The following is a 23,722-nucleotide window of genomic DNA, read 5'->3' as shown; positions in this document are numbered from 1 at the left end:
ACTACTCAGACATATTTAGACTCTTGTAAGGTGTGAGTATTTGGATGATGCTGGTTTACTTTTATGCTCTTCAAATATGTGCCACAAATGATAACATGAGGCCACATGATGGGGAAACAGTTAGCTCATTGACCTTGCAGTAAGAAAGTTCATATCTAGTAGAGGCCTTTCTGTGTGGAGTTTGCATGCTTTCCCCTTGAAAGCGTCGCTCTTCTCCAGGTACTCCAGTTTTCTCCCACAGAACAAAAACATGGCTGTTAGGTTAAATTGATGATTTGAAATTTCCCTCTGGAGGGAGTGTCTGTGGGCCTGGTTTTGTCCTGTGATGGACTAGTGACCTGTCCAGGGTGTACCCCGTCTCCCCTCCCACCCCCCGTTTAAAGACTCTAGCTCCATGTTAACATGAACAAGACAAAGTATTTCACATTGATCTTTTCTAACAAAAAAAACAGTCTAAATTTAAACGTGTGGTTGTGAAATGCATACACATTAATGCACATGCTGAACATCTACATCATGAAAAAAAAAGCTTGAACCCCCCCGCTCCCGTGGGTGCCACAGAGTAACTGTGATAATAAATCATACCAGACAGAAAAAGTCAGTCTCATATTGCTGAATATACCACTGATTTCCAAGCTTTTCAGCCAGTGACCCACAAAATAACTGTGGCAGAAACTCAAAGTATCTTTGGTGGAAATATTCAAACATTGCTAATCGGCCAATTAAACAAGGACATCATGACAACACCAGCTGCCTCTACACCCATTAGATCAGTTCCATTTTTAGATAACTACACTTTTTATGTTTTGGAACAATTATGGCAAAAATATGGAATTATTAGTCATTTTAAAATTTTAGCAGCAGTTTTCTGTCTGACGCCTTGTGAATTTGATGCGTGTTTTCCTTCGGCTGAAATTCAAACAAGCTGGAGCCGAGGAAGGAAAAGGGCAAAGGAGAGAAGATGCGATATCTTCAATGTGTGAGAAGGAGAAAAAAAAAGGAAAAAGAAGATGGCTGAGCAGCAGCTCCATCTCTACAATTTTCCCCCCTTTTCATTCAGGGAAGTACTATTTCATTCATGCCATTTCCGTTCATTCATCAGCTGGGGCCAGCCTAAACTCACAGTCCTATCTCCCCACCAACATTCTTATCAATGGGAGTGACGTCAGCACTGCCTGCAGCTGGGGGGGTGCGGGGTGGGGGGGTGGATTGAGGGAGGGCGGGAGAGCGCTGGTCACGTGGTCCAAGGGGGGTATATACAATAAAGTTGCGCTGACCGTGGTGCTGAAAACATTCACCCAGTTGTACATTTATAGCGCCAGAGCAGCTGCGATCCAAACACAGCTTCAAACTCAACAAAGAACGCCAGAGTGTCATTTTATTTTTAAATTATTATTGCTATTATTATTATTATTATTATGAATGTTGGTCAAAGGCTGAAGCAAGAAGCAGGGGGGAAATAGGGTTTTCTTAAAAAAAGAAAAAAAAAGAAAAGAAGTGATCCACTATTCATGATATCAATCTCGGCTTTTCCTGCGTATTGTGAGTTTGACCACTTCCCCACCCCCCAGTGGGACTTCAGGTAAGTGGAACCAAATTTCATTATGTATCATCCGCAAATCAACCTGACCAGATAGATGAGAACATTTTTTAAAACAATAATCAATGTATTGTTACATTTTTTAACGTTTAGAAACATGAAATTTAAGCCGTTTTATGGCAATGTATTGTTTCAGAATATATATATATATATATTTTATTGGTGCAATTATTTTTTGTGGCAACTAGTCGACTGTTGTTTGTCTGACTGTAAGATAAAATCGTTCAGTGCGTTTGTTAATGAATAAAAACTGAATTAATTTATTTAAATGGGAAATTTGAAGATATAGGCTTCGATTTCTACATGGTCTTTACATTAAATATATATTTTTTCACAAAATTCTCTTTTTTATCCGTTTTTGTTTAAAAATTCTTTAGTGATTGTTTAAAATTAAAAACAATGAGTCGAACCTCGAAAAATATTTCAATGTTTGTATTTAGAGGAGCTGATTGGAGAATTTAACCACTGCTTTGTCAGAGTAATTATCTGTAATTTCACGCAGCAGCCTTTCAGATCTCAGCTTGACTCGATATTTCATCCTGAAATTTTGCTTTACGTGAGTAACACAAAACAATAATAAAAATGCGAATACGTTTCTTTTCTTTTAAAAATAGACAAATTTGTCATTTTTCGGGCAATGATTTGTAAATAAAACCAAAAATTTCAACCATTTAGGCCTATGTTAGACGAATTTCTTTCGTTTTGCTCCTCTTGGATTTAATTTCACCAAAAATTTAAACAAATAAAATTTGCACTGCTTTGCGTAAAAAAAAAAGAGAGAAATTGGCTGCATTCCGCCACCGGAACACAGAGGAGAAACATCATACAAAAGGACAAAGACGCGTTTTCCTCACTGGCTGCACCTCCCGTCGCTTGTGCCAGGACAAAAAAACAACAAAACAAAAACGGGGGCTCTCTTCTGCGAAATTTTTACTATCCGGTTCATTTACAATTTGGACGGACCACTCAGGGACCGTAGGGTTAAATATCTCAGCCGCAGCCAGAAGCTTTACGCATGACTTGGAGGAGCGTGCCATCTTTACGCCAGCGCCCGGTCCAGCCGCTTTGACGCACGGAATACAAACAAAAAAATCTGCAGCTAAAACACAGACAGCCGTCGGATCTGTTGGGTTTCTGTCATTTATTTTAAGGACATTGGCGCTTAAAATGGAAGCTTTGCGCATCTTGGCCGCGTTGGCTTGGAGAAAGAGGTGAGACTTTCATTGTTTAACACAAAATTCAGTCTCCCTTTTCTTAAACATCTTTAAAACTGTAACATATGCTCGGTAAAATGAGGACAAATAGATTAAAGGTTTGATCCGCACCATGTGGAGACGGCGCGCAATTTAAGAAGAACATTAATTAAAAAAATAAATAAAAACGCCCAATGTTTTAGTTTAAAGCTCAAATTCGTCCCTGTCTTAATAAAACACGCGGACTTTAACGCATGAAATCGAACAAATAAAGGCTGAGGTCCACGATTTCTGGGTGCCTTTCTTCAACCATCAGCGCTGAAAAATAAAAGAAAAACTGAAACTAGAATCAATCTTATGTTGAAAACGCGCGCCCAGCTGTCACGGGTCGTTAGAGTGATGTCTGACTTGTTTTCATATGCCACCCGCAATTTAAATTCGTTTGGCTTTTTTTTATGGCGCAGATTTGTAAATGGGGTGTTTTTAAGATGGCTCTTAATCCTTAGGTCAGTGGTTTTCTTTTAATTATAAAATTAGGACTCTTATGACATTTTCATTTTGATGATGTAAAATAAATGATTAACAGTCAAATGATTCTGAAATGACAGAAATAACAGATGACATGTTCCCCCCTCCTTCTCCCTCTGCCTTATTCTTTCGCCTCCTTCAGGTGCTTCACCTCCCTCCTGCCACTTCTGCGTGGTCATGACCTGTCATCATGCTCCTTCCACAGCCCACCTCATCCTATTGGTCCTGCTTATTGTCACTCCACAGTTAGCTGCTGCCGCCCCTGTGCAGGGTGAGCAAGGGGCGGGAGGGGTGGAGGGGCGCACCCGGACAGACCATAAAGAGGACAGTCTTGGTCCCTTTCTCTTGCCTCCGCCCCAGAGTCTGCCCGACCATGACAACGCGTCGCCAGACCGGGGTCGGGGCCTGGGCCAAGATATCCAATTAGATAAAGTGAGGGACCCTGGGCAGGTGCTCGCTGTTCTTTTGGAGTCCCTGGACCACCCAGGGGATGGCGAAATCTTTGGGAGCAGAAACAGGGACTGGGAGGAGGATCAGAGGCAGAAGCTGCCCTCCGCTGAAGGCGTGGAGGGTGGTGAGATAAGGAGAGCAGAGCAGACAGAGGGAGACGGGGGGATGGAGGAGGACAAGGAGGGGCAAGAGGCTGATAAGGCTATTGAAAAGGTAATTCTAGGCCATTTGGCAGCTGTTCAGGGGGATGAAATCAAAGAAAAAGAGGAAGAGGAGGATAAAACGACAAGGTCAGAGGAAGATGAAAAGTGGCCTATGAATGATGTTGGTCGTGTAAGTGAGAAAGGCAGGCAAAATGAAGAAGAGAAGCAGGGGGTGGAAGACGATTCAGAAAATGTCTTAGACAAAGGCAGAGCGGGTTTCACCTCACAGGAAGATGATCCCTCCTTGGAGCGCAAAATCAGAGGCTACTTCCAAAACATAGACTTGGGTCTCCAAGACAATGAGATCCTGCCTCCTCTGAAGGGCTACAAAGCGTACAACACTCAGCTGGCTCGGGCCGGGAAAAAGCAGCACTGGCAGGACAACATGTCCCGCAACAGACCTGTCAAGGGGGGCAACTTCATGGACGACTTTGAAGATGAAGGGGAGGAACTGGAGGAGGAAGTTGAGGCCGAAGAGGAGAGCCTCTCGCATATGGAAGAGGAGGTGAGGGCACGTGCCGAGAAGCAGGAGGTTCTCCGGCAGCAGGAGGAGGCAGAGCGAGCCAGAGAGGAGGAGCAGAGGCTGGCGGACATCGCCTCAGACATGCTGCTGCAGTACATGGGGAGGAAGCAGCAGTCCTACATGAAGCCGCGGCAGAAGAGCAGCAACACGGCGGAGGACAAAAGATCAGAGGAGGTCCTGCCCGACAAGGACGACCTGGACCAGCAGATGATTGACAGGCTGATTGAGATAAGCAGCAAGCTGCACTTGCCCGCTGATGATGTGATCGAGATCATCAGTGACGTAGAGGAGAAGAAGAAGAAAAGGAAAGAGTTGCAGCAGCAGCCGATCAGCAGTAATCCGGTCACTCCACGGTTCAGACCTCTGGTACCTCCTCCTCTGGCTGCCCCACCTATTTACCACTACACAGCCTCAAAAAACCCCAAGAAAGCTCCTTATAAGTACAACAAATCCAACAAGAAATGGCACAAGGATAAAGTCAAGTCATACAAGCAGGACTACTGGTATAAGCCTCAGAAGCAGCTTGACTACTGGTATAAACCCCAGAAGCAGTTTTTAGCCTTCCCCTCCTATCCATACTACCAAAAGCCATATCGAGCCTACTACCCTGTTTACTTCCCATATCCTAAGCCACAGTATTATGGCAAGCCTCCTCCCTCCAGAGACCAGCCCTTCAGCCCCCAGGAACTTGATCTCCAGGCCCCAAGACGCAGGCACAGGGGCGGGGGTAAGAATCGTGGCCAAGGATGGAGGCAGCAGCCACCACCTCGCCTGCCTCTCACCCCGTATATCTCTAACTATATCCTTCCTCACCCACGGACCTACCAACCTCTGCCCCCTCCCAAACCGGTGATCACACCCAGGAGGGGCAGGCGACCCCCGTACTTCTACCCGCAAGCCACACAGGGAGACGACTACGAAGAGGACGGACTGGTGCCCCAGCTGGACAGTGAGGAGGAGCTGGAAAACTTTATCGAGAGGATCTACATGAAGCGCAGAATGTACTGAGAGACTCTTTTGGACACTGTCAGCTCAGAGGGACCGATGAAGGGGGGAGATTTAAAGGGGAAAAGCAAAAACAGAGGTGAAAATAAAGACTCGGAGGAGATGTGTTTTGAGCCTGATGGAAATTTAAAGGTTTGACAAGTTAAAAAAAAAAAGAAAAAAGTTAAATTTTTGTTGTTTTTCACTGTAATTCTGTTGATTTTTCTCAGTCAAGGCGAGAATGAAGAGGTTCCACTTTAAACTCCCTGTAACCATGTTCAGCCTCTTGGTCAGTTTACATTTATAAAAAAAAAAAACAGAACATACCATGGTGTATGTCTGCCTCCATTCAGGTCAATCTCTGATGTTCTCGTATCTGTTCAGAGAATTATAGAGGACGCACAAACACATCAACACTCACATCAAGTTAGGACATATTTTACACACAGATGTGCCCATTTTATGAGGATTGTGTTTACAGCATCACTTTGTATCTTCTGTTTTATATCCTGTCTGTCATATCGCACAACAAAACCAGTTTAATGAATCTTTAACTATACAAATCTGCTATTGTCAAATGTTGACAGTATATTTTTGTTGTATTTGATGTGTGTTGATGCCTTTCTTATGCCAGATCAGATCAACTTTAAACAGCTGCGATTCTAATGCACAACTTTTTTTTCTTTTTTCTTTCAAACTCAAGATTCAGATTTTTGCCTTACAAGCGCCATTGTTCTAAAAGGGAAATATCACATTATTTTCATCACAAATGGCCCCGATGTGGAAACCCTGTGGACTCCAAAAGCACAAACCTTAACACAAAACACTTCCAACCTGGTGGACCAAGGGTTTTCAGTCATTTTGGGATCCAAAACTTATTGTCTCAACACATTTATGGGCAGATCCACCATGATAGGGATATCATCCTTTTCATTTTTCTGATTTAGAACCCACCCCTCCCCACACACACAGTTTTTTTAGTCATTTTATTTTCTTGCATCATATTCTTCTTTCTTTTCAAAAGATAAAACAAGAATACTTGAAATCACACGATGTGTTCTGCAGCCTTTGAAACCAGATTTCCACCAAGAGGCTACAACAAGCATTTTTATTATTATTAATATTGTTATTTTGTATTTTCTTTCTTTACTTTCCAGAAGAATTTCATTGAAAAGCTTCAGGCCAGGGAGTCAGGGATTGTGCGTAAAGCCGTTAAATGCACGTCTTTCTACTTGCATCTTAAAAAATGAACAAAAAAAAGAAAAGAACAAAAAAAGAGAAAAAAATAAAACAGTATGGAGAAATCGAAGTGGTTGTTTTCTCTGAATAAACTGTGAAGATTAAAAAAAACAAACAGAAAAATCAAAGGAAGAGGGCCACTGTGTGTACAGTGAAGCCATCCGTCTTGTAAAAGGAGCGTGTTGTTGTTGATGTCACCTTTAGCATTGTAAGATGTACAGTGTCAAATAAATATGCCCGTGCAATGTGTAAATAACAGCATGATGATTACTAGTTTTGCTATATGATCCAAAATAAAAGCAATTATTTTATTAAAGTTCAGTTTTTTAATGGCTTTTTGGAGAGTGCTATCATTTACAGCAGAAAACAAAAACCCAGAAAAGACAACTGGACAGCAAAAAAGAAAAAATATAATCAATTGAAACATAACTTTATCTATGTCCTAGTCACATCAGGGTGGAGACAAAGAAAAGCCTATAGAAGGAGTTAATCACGACCTCAGAGAATTAAGAACCCCCCCAAAAAATAGAAGAAAAAAGAAAACCGGAATGAATGAGGACAAAGAAAACAGAAGAATGGAAGAATTCAGAAGGAGGGAGGAAAATGGTAACTGCAGTGATTGATGAGTCACATGATTGGTGGATGAGTCATCCATCTGTACACTTTACTGCGCAGGACCACACACACACACACACACACACCGATACACGGGCACACACACCAACACACACAGATTCTCTTTGAGCTGTATAGTAATTTAGCTGCTGGCATTCAAGATAAAGACTGAGTCATGTTCGCCGCAGCCTCGAGCCTGCCAGTCGGCTGCTGGAAAGGTGTTTGGCAGATGGGTTTTACCATATCTTGTTTCCACACCTCCCCCTCACTCACATCACATAGGAAATGCGTCCTCCTGCTATAAATTCATTGAAGTGCTCCCAGTTGGTGCTTATTTGGTATAGAAACAAACTTTCTGCATGCTGTCAGAGCTAAACACTGACAGTGGTGGTTGGAATCGAACGTTTTTTGGTTTTTTGCTAGGTTCCTCTCAATCGTAATTTCATTAAAGAATTTTTTGACGCCATTTGTTTAATTAGTAACCAAGAGTGGATGTGTTTGTTTGCTGGGACCTCTGGTTTCATCATAAAGGGATTTTAGGTCAAACAATAAAACTGAGATCAAACTGGACTTCAGCCAGTTGATGGTTGAGACAAAGAAAGTGATGCAAATAACATCAACACAGCGACAAAAGAAGCTCTGCGACTCTTCCTGAAGCAGTGACTCAATCCTACCTTATAAACTCTGCTTTTGTTGCATCATTACCAGAGAAATAAATCATGTTCTCCTTTCTACTGATCTGGACTAAACTGTCTCTTAAGAGGATCGTTCAAGTCTTTTGGAAAAGTTATGAGGAATCAATGTCTTACCTTTCGTAGATAGCTCTTTTAACGATCGCAGTTTGTAGAAACGGTGATTATTCTGATCGGATTGTTAAACTAAAGGCTAGTCTGAGTGGGGCCAAGACCAAACCTCTTAAAACACCTGATTTAAATGGATGACTTGTGGACATGCTTCTGGAGAACCTGATGATTTGGTGAAGAGGTAATACAACTATTTGTATCAGGTGTGTTGGGGCAGGAAACAACTAAAACGTTCAGGACAGTGGCCCCTGGAGGCCTGGAGTTTGACACTCCTGTCTTAAAACAAACATTTCAATGGGGATCATGCAGTCACTGTCAGTTTTGCATTGCATCATTTTTCTGGCAGAAATATTTTGATATTTCTCCTGAAAGTGCTACAGCGAGTTTGCTGTTACCGCTATTTGCACTAAGCACAGACTTGTTCATTTACATAGAACTCTAAGGGTATTTCAGGTACAAATAGTGGCAGCAGTGGCCAGCTGTAAAACATCTGGTGCAGCCTGGAGCATCTCCAGCAGGAATATTATATTATTTCCGCATCAATAACTGTGTAACAATAAATTGATGGCGGTGTAAAGGTTTATAAAACAGCATTCACATAAACTGCAATGAAAGTTTGGAGACTGGAGTTGTCTTCAGAAGGCAGCAGCCCACGTTGTTTTTGTCCAAATGTGAACTAGCCATTAGCTCGTCAATTCGATCATAATTAATCTTTAATATATTACTTGTTGAAGATAGCTCTTTAAACAACCTATTCATAGAAGTCCTTTTTAAAAGGTCTGACCTATCACTTTAAGCAGTCAATATAATATCGTTATGGTTCATACATAAAAAAAGCTACACCTATGTCAAGACAACAAAAGAGAAATAATATTTTTGTGACTTTTCTCATAAAAAAATCAATACTTTACTTCCTAACTTTATTTCTTGTAAGAAAGAACACAACAAACAAGAATCTCTCACTTGTTTTAGCTCTTCATCTTCTACAAAAAATCGCCAACTCTCAAAAGAAACACATCATACTCTGTCTTTAATTTTACACAACTGATCAAGATCTTAATTACATGTCTACCTTTTCTGCACATAAATACTATATGAGAAATCATTTTTTCTAACATACATAGGTCATAAAGAAACTCAGTGATTGTTTTATTTTTCTATCTGAGTAATTTAGTGCTACTTTCAATTTTTGTGTAAAGCCTAAAATAGTGTTTTTTTTAATAAAAATCGCAGAGCCAATAAACATTTACTTTTACACGCCCAGCTTGAGTGATTAAACTAACACAAACAAGAAAAAAGAGAAAGGCGAGCAATTTAACTGAATATACCCCCCAAAAAAGTCTTCTGTTGCTGTGATCAATCATAACTCCAAAACTGCCAACAGGAAGGCATTTTGACTCAGAAGCCAGATTTTATGTTCAGTTAAAATATATTTCCTTCTGTTATTGGCAAGAGTGCATCTGCTTGTTCACACAGCGAGGACATCTGTTTGAAGCAGTGGAAAATATGCTTTCTTTTGATTTAGTACTCTTGTAACATTTGGCAGATTTTAAACACAGCAGCAACTGTTCCAACATGTATACTGGAAAGTTTTTCATGACCATACTGGTCAGAATCAGTAAATAAACTTAAAAATCATGTTTTATTCTTTACTACACAGTTCCACAACTCCATAAACATTTCTACAATAATATTCCTCCATACCACACAGTTTGGATTGTATTTTTTCAGCACCAAAAAAAACCAAAACATATTCATGTCAAACTTTAGATTGCACTACCTCCTTACAGTAATCATTTATATTTTGCCCGGTGGGTGTGCTATGTTAAAATTGCAATTTGAAAAATTCAGAAGGCACAGATTCTGGTGTACATCCAGCTCCTGGCACGAAACGGTCTGACAGCACAACAATTCATCTGTAATGCCTCCCCCCTCCAAAAAAAAAGCTTGTGCATTTACAAAAAAAAAAGAAATGAGAGGAAAAATGTCAGCCATTAGTAGTCTGAATATTGAATAGGCTTTCTGAACATGATTAAATTACGATTGTGAAAATCTGACAACGCTGGGACTTTGTTTCAGCGTTTAATTTAAATGTTAACGTGATATTAGGGAACGAGAACGTATATTTGCTTGTAGAAATGTTTGATTTTTGTATAGCAGTCCAGATATTGACACAGTGAATCCCATTTTGTGAACACGGCATTAGGAGAACCAAATTACTGACATAAAAATGAATCATATTAGGTTGCATGGCAACTAATAGTATCTTGTTTGTGGCATATTTGCTCAGCAAATGGTGTATTTTTATATCCTTTCTTGGGTGTTTTTCCTCTTTCCATTTTCATATCTTTCAGGCAGTGTTGCTTTGCTGGGCTAATTACGTTGCTCATTTGGCCATTAGTTTCTCAGAACTGGGAGGATTTTGAGATGATTATGGTAACACCTTCACAAGAATAAAATGACACATGCTCTTCAGGCGCATTTTAGGTTGGTTCCATTACTCCAGACCTTTTTAGCTTCTTTTTCCCTCCTGTGCGTGTTTCAACTAATTGAGCACAGGCTGATTTAGTCTTGCTGGAGCTTTGTTAGCTGTCTCATGTTGTTTGGATTCCCACATCTTTGTGAAGCATTCCTACAACGGATGTTTAAACATTTCTCTGATAAAAAGGTATGAAAAAAATACAACCTCTTTATTCCAAATGTGTCAACTCATGTTCAACCCCCTCAGAAATGTGTAACTTTATCCAATGTGTGACCTTTTTAATGGTCACTGGAATCAGCCAGACCCTATTGCATGAATGGAAACATGGGTTCATGACGCAAAATGTAGGAGTTTAAAACCAAAAGCTCAATCTTGTGCAATAAACTTTTTCTTATTCTTTCCCTACTAACACAGATGCTGCCTTCCACTTCTTGATAAATCTGATATCATGTTGTTCACGCTCGCTGTGACATAAAATTGATGATTGACGTTCTTCACTTGTCCAAATAAAACCCGAATAAAAGACAAAAAATATAGACGATGCTAATCCACAAACTTCCATGTAGATCCTGATTTCACACTAGTTATGTTTTATACAATCCTTTCAGAATGTTTTCTTCATCCCAACTTACAAACTTCACTGTCGCTTGGGAAGCGTTAGATTCTGTTTAAAAAATGCAAGCTTGGGGCTAACATCCCCCAAGCCTGTGTTTAGGCTTAGGGGGATGTTATGTGGATGCTGCCCTACACAAATCCTGTAATAGCCTACAGCAGGGGTCTCCAATCCTGGTCCTCGAGGGCCACTATCCTGCATGAGTTACTTGTTTCCCTGCTCCAACACCTGATTCAGTGGTTAAATGACCTCTTCATGTTCTGCAGAAGCCTGTTAATCACCCATTGATTCAAATCAGGTGTGTTGGAGCAGAGAAACAAGGAAAACATGCAGGATGGTGGCCCTCGGGGACCAGGGTTGGAGACCACTGGCCTACAGTCATAAATAGTCTGCTCCAAATATTTTAAAACATAAGCATTATTCTGCTGCATTTTGAAGATGTCAAGACAATAATAATTAGGGGTTGAAAACTTTTGCACAGTAGCACTTCTACTCCACACAGGTAGTGTGTTGTACTCCACAGTTCAGGCTCTGATAAAAGCAGCATGTCACATTCACAAAGAAAAAAAAATGTCTCAAACCTTTGCGCTGCTTCTTACAGCACCTTTTTATTTTCCTTCAAAACGTGAAAACATTTTTTTTTTCGTATCGAGCTGAACTCTTTCCTTGTTTTAAAAAGCTCTTACATTGTCCTCAGACTGATGATTACCTTCGTCTCACCAGATAATTACATGCTTGCTGGTGGTTTGAGGCTTTGTATTCACGTCACTCAACGTAGTCCTAGATCTACACCATCCATCCATCCATCCATCCATCCATCCATCCATCCATCCATCCATCCATCCATCCATCCAGCTCGTGGGGAACTGGTGCCTATATCCTGCCAGATCTACATCAGTAAAATGTTTTTTATTAGCTGCATAGAAATGAGCAAATGAATAATGTAGCTGGTATACACCTGTTCATTGGACATATTTATGGATCTTCGCAAATTTTTTAGCTTTGGACCCCCAAAATAACAATGGCAAAGACTTGTAACCCAAAATATCCTTGATTGAATTACATAAATTTTACAAATAACGAAAATAAATAATAATGACTAATAACAACAACACAAATATGTTAAACTCTCATTATGCTACTAGCTTCATTTATGACTATTGTTTTCATGTTTTGTAACAATTATAGTAGAAACTCTCAGTAGGAATTATTTTTAAATTTTATTTGATTTCCGGATATCATCACAGGACCCCCGGCTTCGTGTTTAATGACCCACAGTGGGGCCCCGGCCCCAACTTTGGGAACAACTGATCTCTAATCAGCTAATACAAATGTAATGACGTGACATTACAAAAAAAAAAAAAAAAAGTTTAAACAGCTCACAACAGTTTTTGGTTGATTATTTGAAGGAAGGGTTAGTCTTTTAAAAGTGGAGCTGTGTAGAGTGATTGTGAGAAGTAACTATCTTACCTGCAGAAGACGGTCACCTCAGTTTGGAAAACCAGACGGGAGATCCGAGAGCAAATTTCCACCATTTACAACTCAAACTCAAACATTTTCCAACAGTTTGACTGAATGCTTCGTCAAAACATTTGACACAACATCAGACAGGTGTTTGTTTTGTCTTTATTGTCTACCACCTCAGTGTTGCTATAAACATCTCAACCAGCTTAATCTGCCAGTTGTTTCATGTTTTTACTAAAATATTCTTCCATTTATTTCTTCCTTTAACCTTTTACTTGATTAGTAAAAAAAAATGCATTCAACCCATTTTTTACTGTTTCCTAGGGTTTCTTTTTCTTTCTTTTTTTGGTTAGACTTGTCGAATGAGTCACAGCTGATCAGTGGAACTGACTCACTGTGCACCAGTATTGCAACACAAATGTCATTCAGTTGAGAAAATAGTGATGAATTTTGAAATAAAACTCACGAAGAAGAGAAGATACGCAAAGAAATGTATTTATTGCTTATCGTTTCAGATCCTCGCAAGGAATAACAAAGTAAAAAAAAGTGTGGAGCCGTATGTTGGAGTATAAAAAGCAAAGTTGGTTAAATTCATTTTAAACATACAAGTCACTGAGACAGAAATGATCGCAGTGGATATTATGTTGTAAACATCTGCTCGGTGAGCGAAGACGTTTGCTGCCCAAACGTGAAAAGGCTTTTCAGACATGAATCTCGACTCACTTCTGTTGATTTGCCTGTTAAACCACTATTGTTGAACATAACACGCCTCATCAAACATGCTTTCAGCAGCCATTAGGACAACAGAGGCAGAGCTGCCAGGGTCTCTCCCACTGAAACGCATCCCTTGTTTATGATCTCTGCAGCCCAGGTCTTTTTGCTCACGCCTTTCATCTTTCTCCTGGCTTTCTTTGTCCTGCTCGGTATCCTCTTTTTTTTTTTCTCCTGCAATTATCCATGCACCCCACCACCACCACTTCTCATCCCTAATGCTACCTAACACCCAATCCTCCCCTCCTTTTCTTCTCCATCCTCTCTCCATTTCTTGTTTTGCATGCAAGCCTCAAGGGAGAGGAATGGGTGAAAAAAAAACGCTCTCTCTGCACCACTGTCACAAAAGAGTGGTGAGTCATCTCCACTTATATTCCCGTCTCCCTCCTCCCACAAAAAAACAACGCGCATACAGGAGAAACACTCAATTTACCTGCTGTGCACTTACAGGAAGAAACGTACGGATGCTGGAGACTCAAGCGCGCACCCACAGATTCCACCTCTCTCCCTGAAAAGACGAGAGCAGAATTAAAACTCAAGGTACACCAGGCAGGTACTTATTGTGGTTTTAAAATGGCATTCACTGATATGTGTTTCCTTTCACATCTGTAGTAATCACTGGGAATTCATCGAGTCAAAACAAGGCCAGTGGGAAGACGCAAAGAGCTCAGCGGAAAGCTGATCAGAGACCTGCAGATGCAAAAATTTCACAATTATATCTGGGACAAATGAGGAAAAGTAATACATAATCACAAGAACTGTATATCTCATTTTTGGACGTTTTTATGCCTCCTAATTGTAATATTCACAAAAAGTACTCTACCTCCATCTGTTGGTGGAAGGAATGTTTTGCAGTACACCAGAGAAAATATAAAATCTATCTATCTATCTATCTATCTATCTATCTATCTATCTATCTATCTATCTATCTATCTATCTATCTATCTATCTATCTATCTATCTATCTATCTATCTATCTATCTATCTATCTATCTATCTATCTATCTATCTATCTGTCTATCTATCTATCTATCTGTCTATCTGTCTATCTATCTATCTGTCTATCTATCTATCTTAAAGCCATTTACTTGTTGTTATTACTGACGATATAGTAGTAATGTCACAAGAAAAGGTCCAAGTTACCCTGTGGTTACATGGTTCATACTCCAGTACCAGGTATGTACTCTGTTTTTACAGAACAACAAGTCACTGCATAATACAGCCCGATCCCTGTAGGTGCCCTGTAAGTTGCAGGTAAGTACAGAGTAAGTACTGGGGTGTAGTTTTTATTGTAATATATTTTACCTAACCTGATATATTCCTATTTGATTGATGTATTTACTCTTGACCAGTGGTCTCCCATCCTGGTCCTCGAGGGCCACAATCCTGCATGTTTTACTTGTTCCTCTGCTCCACCTGATCTGAATCAATGGGTGATTAACAGGCTTCTGCAGAACATGAAGAGGTGATTTAACCACTGAATCAGGTGTGTTGGAGCAGGGAAACAAGGAAAACATGCAGGATAGTGGCCCTTGAGGACCAGAATTGGAGACCACTGCTCTTGACGAACCAAAAGCCATAAAAAAAAATGTTGGTTATCACTTTCAAAACATGCAAAGCGTGGATAAACTAAAATCAGCTAGTCACCATCCATCATAGATTTATAAGGTAAATGTATGAAGAAATATCCTCAACAAGATAAATTAAAGTGCATCTTGCAAACGTGTGAGAGCACTGAGAAACGTTTGGACCTCCGCAGGTCTCACCCGGTTTGCTCACGTCGAATCAGACTCCACCGCAGACATCAGAGCCCTCACCTGATTACTCTTTACAGGGACCCGCTTGTGAGCTATTCAGACACATGAAATATTAAAAGCGTGGAGTTTCCGTTTCACAGACGTAGGGGGAGCGAGCGGCGAGGCAGGCAGACGAGTAAGAACAGGAAGAGAAAAAGTCAAAGAACAGCGGGATTAGGAGGAAATAACACGTCAGGCACCCTGGGAGGGAGGACACCTGAGCAGGGATGGAGGGAGAGAGCACGGAAAGGTAAGGCAAGGAGTGGATGAATGTTTACGACTAATCAAGCGCTCACCTTGTGAGTAACAGTAGAAGCTGAGCTGGTGGAAGCAGCTGATGACTGATTAGCTGATAACCCTCTGGTTCAGCAGTTAGGAGGGCACGTCTTTTAATTTGGCTGCTTTTTTTTCTGAAACCTCAGTGGGATGACGTCTACCCAAGCTGAAACACTGACCCAGGACTGTGACGAGGAGGCCGATGATCCCCAAAGCTCCCAGAAACCAGGAGAAGGCAACAGCAGTGATGATGGAGCCTATAATGGGGAGGCAGAGCTCGTGGTGGGTCACAAAATGCCAAACAAGCTTGACAAATCTCTGAATTTTCAACAAGCCAATGCTATTCTTATGCTTTTGCTGCTTGGTTGGTGTGACTGAAAATGATGAAGGGCGAACAGGATCTGCGTATCAGTGGCGAGGAAGGTTTGCAGCAGGAGGCTGTGAACGCCACAAACACACAGGAGGAAGAGGACGGCCCCCTGCGGTCTCACCTGTCAACAGAAGAAGAGATGACTGCCACATCAGTGTCATCTCATCCCTCCATCCCACAGAGTGAGACACACACTCATTCAGGATTGTTTCTATAGCTCTCTGAGGACTCAACCATCACTAAGCATCACACTTTAACCATCAAAACTAAATGATGGTTAAGTTTTGTTAGGCTCTCCCAAAGCCCAACTATAAAAGCAGCCACCTTAACTCTTGGAAATCACTGCACTTTGATCTTAAGTTTAAAAGAGGTTCCTACAAATTTATTTAAAACACATGCACATAGCTGATCAGTGTATGAGAACTGTGAAGCATTCCTGTAACTTGTTTTCATCTTAGGCTCTTTTATTTATTTGTACACTTTGCATTTTTACAGATCAGCCATCTGACCCATGCTGGTACTGCCTCAGGTCTCTTGACTCAGATCACCGCCTCAAAGTCACGGAACAGGTTGTTTCATTTCTGACTAAATATGTTTTATTGCTGAGGCTAATGTAGTGCTGAACTCTGACTTGGTCACTGATTAACACCACTTGAATATTCAGGGCTGTTCTCTTTCTTACTTTTTTTTGTCAGTGCAGTGTAAAAACAGCTTTATTTTAGAACTGAGTAGTGTAGTACTGTGGAATTCATCGTTCCATCCACAAAAGTATGTCATCATTGCAGTGAAGTTCGGCCAAATGATTATACTACCACCACCATGTTTCACTGATACAATACAGTTCTAATGTAGTGATATAATTTCTTTGCACCTAACACTGCTAATTTCAACTAACAGTTTAGATTATTTTTCAGTTTAACAACACATTAGATCAAGAAATGTATCCAAGTGTTGCCCTGGAATCAAGTTTATATACAAAAGACTACGTTCTGTTGCAGTTCCTATCAAAAGTCTAAGAAATGAAATCACAATTTAACTAAAGAAAATGGACGACTTTAATGAAATTTGCTAGAGAAGCTGAAACTGAATCGTTAAAGGTTGCTAAGCCGTCATGGCTCCGCAGGAGGCCAGCAAGGCTCACGTGGTGGGACTCTTTGAGGACACCAGGACCAAGGACAAATTGGGACAGACCGCTACAAGAGACCCTTCCTGCCCACAGCCATCAACTCTTTAACAAAACCAGGATTATGAGCTACAACAACATTTAATTTCCCTTTGGGATTAATAAAGTATTTCTGAATTGAATTGAATTGAATTGAATTAAAGCTAAAAGAAGCAGAATGCTAGCTCAAAGCTAAAAGTAGCAAAATAGTAGCTGGAAGCTAAAAGTATCAAAAGACGAATAAAAAACTAAAAGCAGCATAACGGTAGCTAAAAATAAAAGTATTTGTAATTAAATAAGATAAAGTAAAACACATATTTGAAAAGTTACAAAATCCAAGTCATAGCACCCATTCCCTGAATTAGATGAACATTTTGTACGCAGTACTTGGATTGCAATGACTAATGATGTTAAATCAGAATTCACACTATTAAACTAATTATTTTTTAAACTTAATAGATTTACCTCAAAACCCTCTAGTTATACTTTTTTGAATGTAAAACATCCAATTATATGATGAACTTTTTTGGGGGTCTGTTTCTGGCAGGACTCAGACTCTGCACCAACACTGCCCTCTAGTGGGCAGAAAGTGAGCTACCAAACAGACCCTCGACCTCACTTCGGAGTAGCTTGCTCCTCCCATTCCACCTGTCGACCCCTGTGGGGCAGCGAGGGGCCCTGCTGGGGTCAGAGGAACAAGGAGACGCCCGACCAGACACACACCTGTCCTCACTGCCACCTGGGCCTGACCCCTGACACTCTGCGCTGGCACGAGGTTGGCACATAGGCCTGTGAACACACACAGACACAAACAGACACAAACTGATCACCAAACAAGTGCTTTCCAGAAAGTCTAACTGTTTTCTCTCTCTCCTCGCAGGCCAAGTGTCTTCTGTTTGACGGGCTGAAGAGCTCGAAATAATAAAACGGACCACTGTCAAATAAAAATGCTGCTTGTACATGATTTTATACATAAATATCTCAAAATAGCTCTGAAAATCTTTTAAACCCTAAATTTCTGTACATTTTTTTTGTCAGTAAACAACTTCTTGTAAACTCTGAAGTCTTGTCATGTTTATATCTTATTTAGTTTTAGTTTCTATTAAACATCAAATCGATTTAAAAGCATTTTACTCAGCGTGTTACTTTTTTCCCTCCTGACTCGCACCGGCATTGAAGCTGTTCAATGTTTGATGTTTTAGACTCAGTTCACAACTGAAGTCTTCCCATGGCCATACAATAATAATTTTAAAAAAAATCAAACAAGTCAAATTTAAATCCAGTTACAGCTCAGTTCATCAGATTCACATCAATAATGAATGTGAATCATCATATTTGGCTGTATTTCTTATTTTAATTCACCCATCCCTCTAAAATATTGTAAAATTAGGTCATCCTTCTTTGAAAAACTCTCCATTTGTAAATCCACAGCATGTGCACCTATTGAGATAATATGTGTTGATGCAAAGTTTTATTTTTGGCATCTACTGCTTTTAATGCTATGATCTATTCTATGTGGCTGCATGATCTTTGGAGAAATAATAAAATATACTATATATAATGTAATATATATATATATATATATATATATAATATAAATTCTTCTTCAAGCCTCATGACAAGGTCTGAATTTTATGTTTGTTTTACCCTTTTTTTTTAAAGAACAACAAAAGTGTTTTTGTTTAATCTGAATTCAAATTTGAATTTAGAACTGAATCCTTGTGATGTCAGAAGAACCCCAAAGTTCTGCAGTTCCTCACTCACTGCCATTCTCTCTACTTTGACCTATAAGGTAATATCACATCTGCAGTCTGTCCTCTTTTAAGATCGTTTTGATGTTTTTCTGCCATTTTCTCTTCACCCAGACTGAGCTTGGCCTGTTAATCTGTATTTACTGTGTGCCACAGTGAGAAGACAAGCTGCAGGAATCCTGAAATCCAACAGCCACACCATGGAAACTCCTGAGCCCAACAACTGGATGGGAAGCTCTGATTTTACTGATGAGGACAGTGAGGAGATGTCTAGTGACTCCGGGAGGTTCAGTGGGTGGGACACGCTGCCTGATGTTGCCCTGTTGCACATCTTCAAGCGTCTCTCTGACGCCGATCGCAGCAGGGCAGCTCGGGTTTGCCATCACTGGTACCGGATCATGCGTTCACCCTGTCTCTGGCGCACTCGCTGTTTCCGCTTCAACGGGCGGCTTTCCAAATACAAGCAGTCTGACTACGGCTCAGCTGTGGGCTACATCCACAGCCTGGGGGTCTACCTGGAAAGGCTGGAGGTGACCGTGTGCCCTCCAAGGTCGACGGTGCTGGCCCAGCGACTGCATGACACCATCTGGGGGATGTTTAAAGAACTGGTCAGGTACAGCTGGGTGATTCCTGATGGCCCATCTGAAATCAGCTCTGTGACAGTTCATTGAACAGTCAGTTTGTCTCCACAGTGTGAGAGTCCCATTGACGTCCCTCTCCCTTGTGAGGCTGGAGCTGGACCGGTCCGGCTGGACTCGAGGGTACAGAAGATCTGTGGTGAACATCCTGATTAATTTCCTCACCAGAGGAGCGTCAAAGCTCAACTATCTTTGTCTGAATGGGATGCGTAATGACACGCAACAGGTTAAAGCAACTTCAGTTCAAAAATCATGTCTACTTTTAGCCTTTTAGTTTTGTTTAGTTTATCTTAGCTCATATTTTAGATATTGTTAGATTCCTAATTGTTGTTTAGTTCAGCTTTAACTTTATCAAGATTTCATTTAGATTATCTTAGCTACTATTTTGACTATCTTAGCTCATGTTTAGATATGTTTAGTTTCATGATTTTATTTAGATTATCTTATATACATAATTGATGTTTTCACTTCTGTATCTCTATATTTGATTATGATGTTTTTATGATGTTTGATACGATGTTTTAATCTGTATTTGATTATGAACCTGATTGTTGTTTCTATGTTGTAAAGCACTTTGAATCGCCTTGTTGCGGAAAAGTGCTATATAAATAAATTTCACTTCACTTCACTTTGGTGACTAAATGATAAGAGTAGCAAACACAGCCAAATGGTAGCTAAAGGCTAAAAGTCACAAAATGTGACTTGAAAGCAGCAAAAGGTTAGCTACCCAAAAGACTAGCTGAAATAGATAAAATAGTAACAAGCGAGCTGAAAGCTAAAAGTAGAATAAGAAGACAAAGAGTAATAAAATAATTTTTAAAGTATTTTTTTGTTTGTCCAAAGCTGCAGGACAAACTGAATCAAAAACTGTAGTGAAACAAAAATGGCTGAAAGGTAATAAGGGTGCATCGCTGTTCAGGCATTTGGCACCCTTAATATGAAAAAAAATAAAATAAATTTTTGCAAAAAAATAAAATATTCTTCTTCTTTAAGAGATATTTAAGGGTTGTAGTGTGATGAAATATAATGACTGAAAGAGCAAACAAAGATTTAGCATAAAATGTTTCATACTTGAATAAAATATTGCATAAAGTTTTGTTTGCTTTGTTTGTCTTCTTGATTTATTTACTTGTTGTTATGTCTATTATATTTGTGGCAGATATCATAGTTTTAATATACCTTTAAAGTTTCTATTCAATGTTTAAGCTTAATTTCTTATTCTACCTGTAATAATTCAGGTGCAAAAAATGAAATCTCTTGTTATCTGGTTTTCTTACCCTGCAGGGTCGGGATGTGCTTTTGGCGCTGGTAAAATACCAGAGAGCTCTTTCTCCTCACAGCAGCCTTTCTTCTTTAGACTTGAGGGACTTCTTTTCTACTCATCTCCCCGTCCAGTTCAACTCTAGATTGCCCCGCATCCTGCAGAAGCTGCAGGGCCTCACCTACCTGGGCCTGAGCTACTCCTGCCTGTCGGATGAGCTGATAATGTCACTCTGTCAATGTCACAGGGGAAAGGGGTGGACCTCTGGCAGAGGTGGAAAGATCCTGCAAAAGTTTTCCCTGCAGTGTACTCGGAATGAGCCGCATCATCAGGTTAGCATGGAGTACCAACATAAAAACACACGCATATCTGCCTGATCCAAAATGAAACTTAGCCACTTAGCTCCGTTTTCCCTTTCCAAGCTGGTGTGCGGTCACTCATGGGCAACTCTGGTGTCCAGCTATCCGGACCTGAAAGTCCACATCTCAGTGGATCAAGTCATTAACACGGACAGCCTGGCCAAGATCCTGCTGCCTGAGATCCCCCTGAGAAAGTTCAGTATGACTGGTTTCTACTCGCCTGATGAAAACTGGAGCATCAAGCCTCTCCTCTGTCACATGCTGCCTCGGTACAGACACAGCCTGCAGGTCAGGGTTCGGAGCAGACTGCACTGATACATTTGACACTGTTGCTGTTGTCTGATGATATAGTAGCTTAAAACTTGATCACAAACTCTAAGTTTGCAAGTCGTGCAACATGATTTATTGTAACCTGTAAACTTTTCACTCTAGAATCTTAATGTCCCACAACAAAAACAACATTTTTGGGGGCATCTGGCCACGTTTCAATAGCAAGAATATTATTCAGGAATCAGGATAGTTTTATGGGATACATTTTTTTAAAACTTCTTCTGTTTCACCCGCAGAAGCCAGCAGTATGCAGTGGTAGGGTTAGCACCTAGCAAGATGGCGGCCACAAATCTTACCTAGTGCCTTTAGTGGCCGTTCCAGTGTTTCTGTATTTCAGAGGTTTAGGGTAGTTAAGTTCCGAGGGGGAAACCTTTAGGGTAGCATAATCAAAACATAGCTTTGTTGTTTTATCTAATCCCCTTTTGCCATAAGAGACAGGCACAGCATAGATAAAGATATTAGATCTAACCAATAGTTGTGAAGAACCTGTTACATTACCTAATCAAATTAGCTCAGACAAGTCTCTTCTTGCTCCTCTGCAGTATCTGACCCTGGATGTGAGCAACTGTGTGGAGTCAGTGGACGAGGAGCTGCTGGAGCTGGTTGCTGTGTGCGAGCGGCTGGAGGACCTGAGAGTCTGGGCCTTCATGGACGTCCAAACCGTGGGGAGTTTGCTGCACATGAGGCTGACCCAAAGGTTCTCGCTGAACAAGATTAAAGTAAGGAAGCAAACAAAGCAGCAGCATTTGATTCTGGACCGACTCCAGGGGGGGCGAACGCAAATATATTAACGGTCTTAATCAATTTGCATTGAAGGTGAGAATCTACTCACTGAATGACAACGTCACAGAGCAGGAAGACGAGCTGAAGAACGTGCTGTCTCCCTACGAGCAACGTTTCCCTCCTGAGCTGCAGGTCCTGGCTGCAGTCATCCCCTTTATATGACACGTGCATGTGTCACGCACACAAAAAGGGAAATAAAAATGAATTAATAAGCATCAAATTTTCACGTTTTATCATTTAACAAACCAAATGAGCAACAACTGATCTGGCTAACGTGGCTGTGTTTATGTTTCTGCCAGCACAATGGGATGAGCTGTGGGTTAGCATGGAAACACTGACCTAGTTTCTTCAAACTGAGAACCTGAAAGGGGTGGGGGTGGTATGTAAGCATGTGTGTGTGCTTCGGCATAGCAAACACACTATTTAAAGTAACATGGATTAAAAGCCAGCACAAATATAGTACACTCTTGTTAGGCTGGTTTATGACAGGCTACAATGGGAGTTAGGTTTATTATGTGGTTTAATTATAACTAAAACACAGTTCACAATCATTTGGGGTAAGAAATTATTTATGACAGTCTTTAAGGGATAGTTCCCATCTATCTTTTGCAGTAGGGCTCTATAGAAAGATGAACAATTGATATCTTAAATGTTGTACATAGCTCTTCAAATGACCTCAGTTTGACCAGATTGATGAGCTAATGGCTAGTCCAAGTGGGACCATAACCAGCCTTGTTAAAACTAATCCCACTTCCAAAGATCACTTTGCATTGTTGCCTCACAGCAAGAAGGTCCTGGGTTCAAATCCCCAGCTTGGACCCGGCGTCTTTCTTTGTGGAGTTTGCATGTTCTCCTCATGTTTGCATGGGTTTTCTCCAGACGCAGCCTAAATATACGCGTGTTAGGCTGCCTCTCTTGAAAAAGAGATCTGTGATACCAGTGGGACTTGCCTGGTGAAATAAAGATTAATAAATAAATAATGTGAAAATTTGAATTAATGCGCTTTAGACTGACATCAAACTCAGAACGGTCAGATTAAAACATGTACTAACATGAACTAACAATTTAAAGATGACTGGAAAACACAAACAAACAAACAGAGAAACTGAATTTAAAAAAATGAAGCGCTGAATGACTTTGCTTTGTTGAAGCTAAAAAAAGCAAAACATTAGCTAAAAGCTGCAAAACACTAGCTAAAAGCTATTAAAAAGCAAACACTAAAAGCCAAAATGAGTAAAACACTGACTAAAAATTAAAAGTTGCAAAATGCTACATAAAAGTTAAATAAACTGAAACACTAAGTAAAAGAAGCAGAGAAGTAGGTAAATGTTAAAGGAAGCAAAATACTAGATAAAAGAAGAACAATCGCTACAAGCTAAAACAAGAAAAAAACACTAGCTAAAATCGAAAAGTTGCAAAATGCTAGGTAGAAGTTAAAAGAAGTGAAACACTAGCTAAAGGCTAAAGGAAGCAAAACACTAGCTAATAGTCCAAAATACAAGCTAAAAATCAAAACACTTTAGCTAAA

At 40.3% G+C, this 23,722-nt stretch overlaps 2 protein-coding genes across 3 annotated transcripts; both read left to right on the top strand.

Annotated features, from left to right (window-relative positions):
* Positions 1-1,303: 1,303 nt before the first annotated feature.
* On the top strand, positions 1,304-6,600 carry si:dkey-175g6.2 (protein Ycf2). 2 transcript variants are annotated; one of them, XM_017417911.3, is made up of 2 exons: positions 1,304-1,582; positions 3,464-6,600. In XM_017417911.3, exon 2 carries the CDS (start codon positions 3,499-3,501, stop codon positions 5,503-5,505), a length of 2,007 nt encoding a protein of 668 aa, XP_017273400.1. In that variant the 5' UTR covers positions 1,304-1,582; positions 3,464-3,498; the 3' UTR covers positions 5,506-6,600. The 2 variants fall into 2 exon arrangements, with proteins under 2 accessions (XP_017273400.1, XP_037834849.1); XM_037978921.1 differs by lacking the exon at positions 1,304-1,582 and adding an exon at positions 2,381-2,811.
* Positions 6,601-19,053: 12,453 nt separating this feature from the next.
* On the top strand, positions 19,054-22,428 carry LOC108236930 (F-box only protein 39). Its single transcript, XM_017418008.2, has 6 exons — positions 19,054-19,436; positions 19,516-19,687; positions 20,746-21,054; positions 21,145-21,369; positions 21,954-22,130; positions 22,228-22,428. The coding sequence occupies exons 1-6, from the start codon at positions 19,090-19,092 to the stop codon at positions 22,354-22,356; spliced, it is 1,359 nt and encodes a 452-aa protein (XP_017273497.2). The 5' UTR covers positions 19,054-19,089; the 3' UTR covers positions 22,357-22,428.
* The last annotated feature ends 1,294 nt before the right edge of the window (positions 22,429-23,722 follow it).

This window comes from Kryptolebias marmoratus, linkage group LG13 (genome assembly GCF_001649575.2).
Source record: "Kryptolebias marmoratus isolate JLee-2015 linkage group LG13, ASM164957v2, whole genome shotgun sequence".
Lineage (NCBI taxonomy): Eukaryota > Metazoa > Chordata > Actinopteri > Cyprinodontiformes > Rivulidae > Kryptolebias > Kryptolebias marmoratus.
Note: the sequence above shows the minus strand (reverse complement) of the source record. Positions and strands in the feature narration are given on the sequence as shown.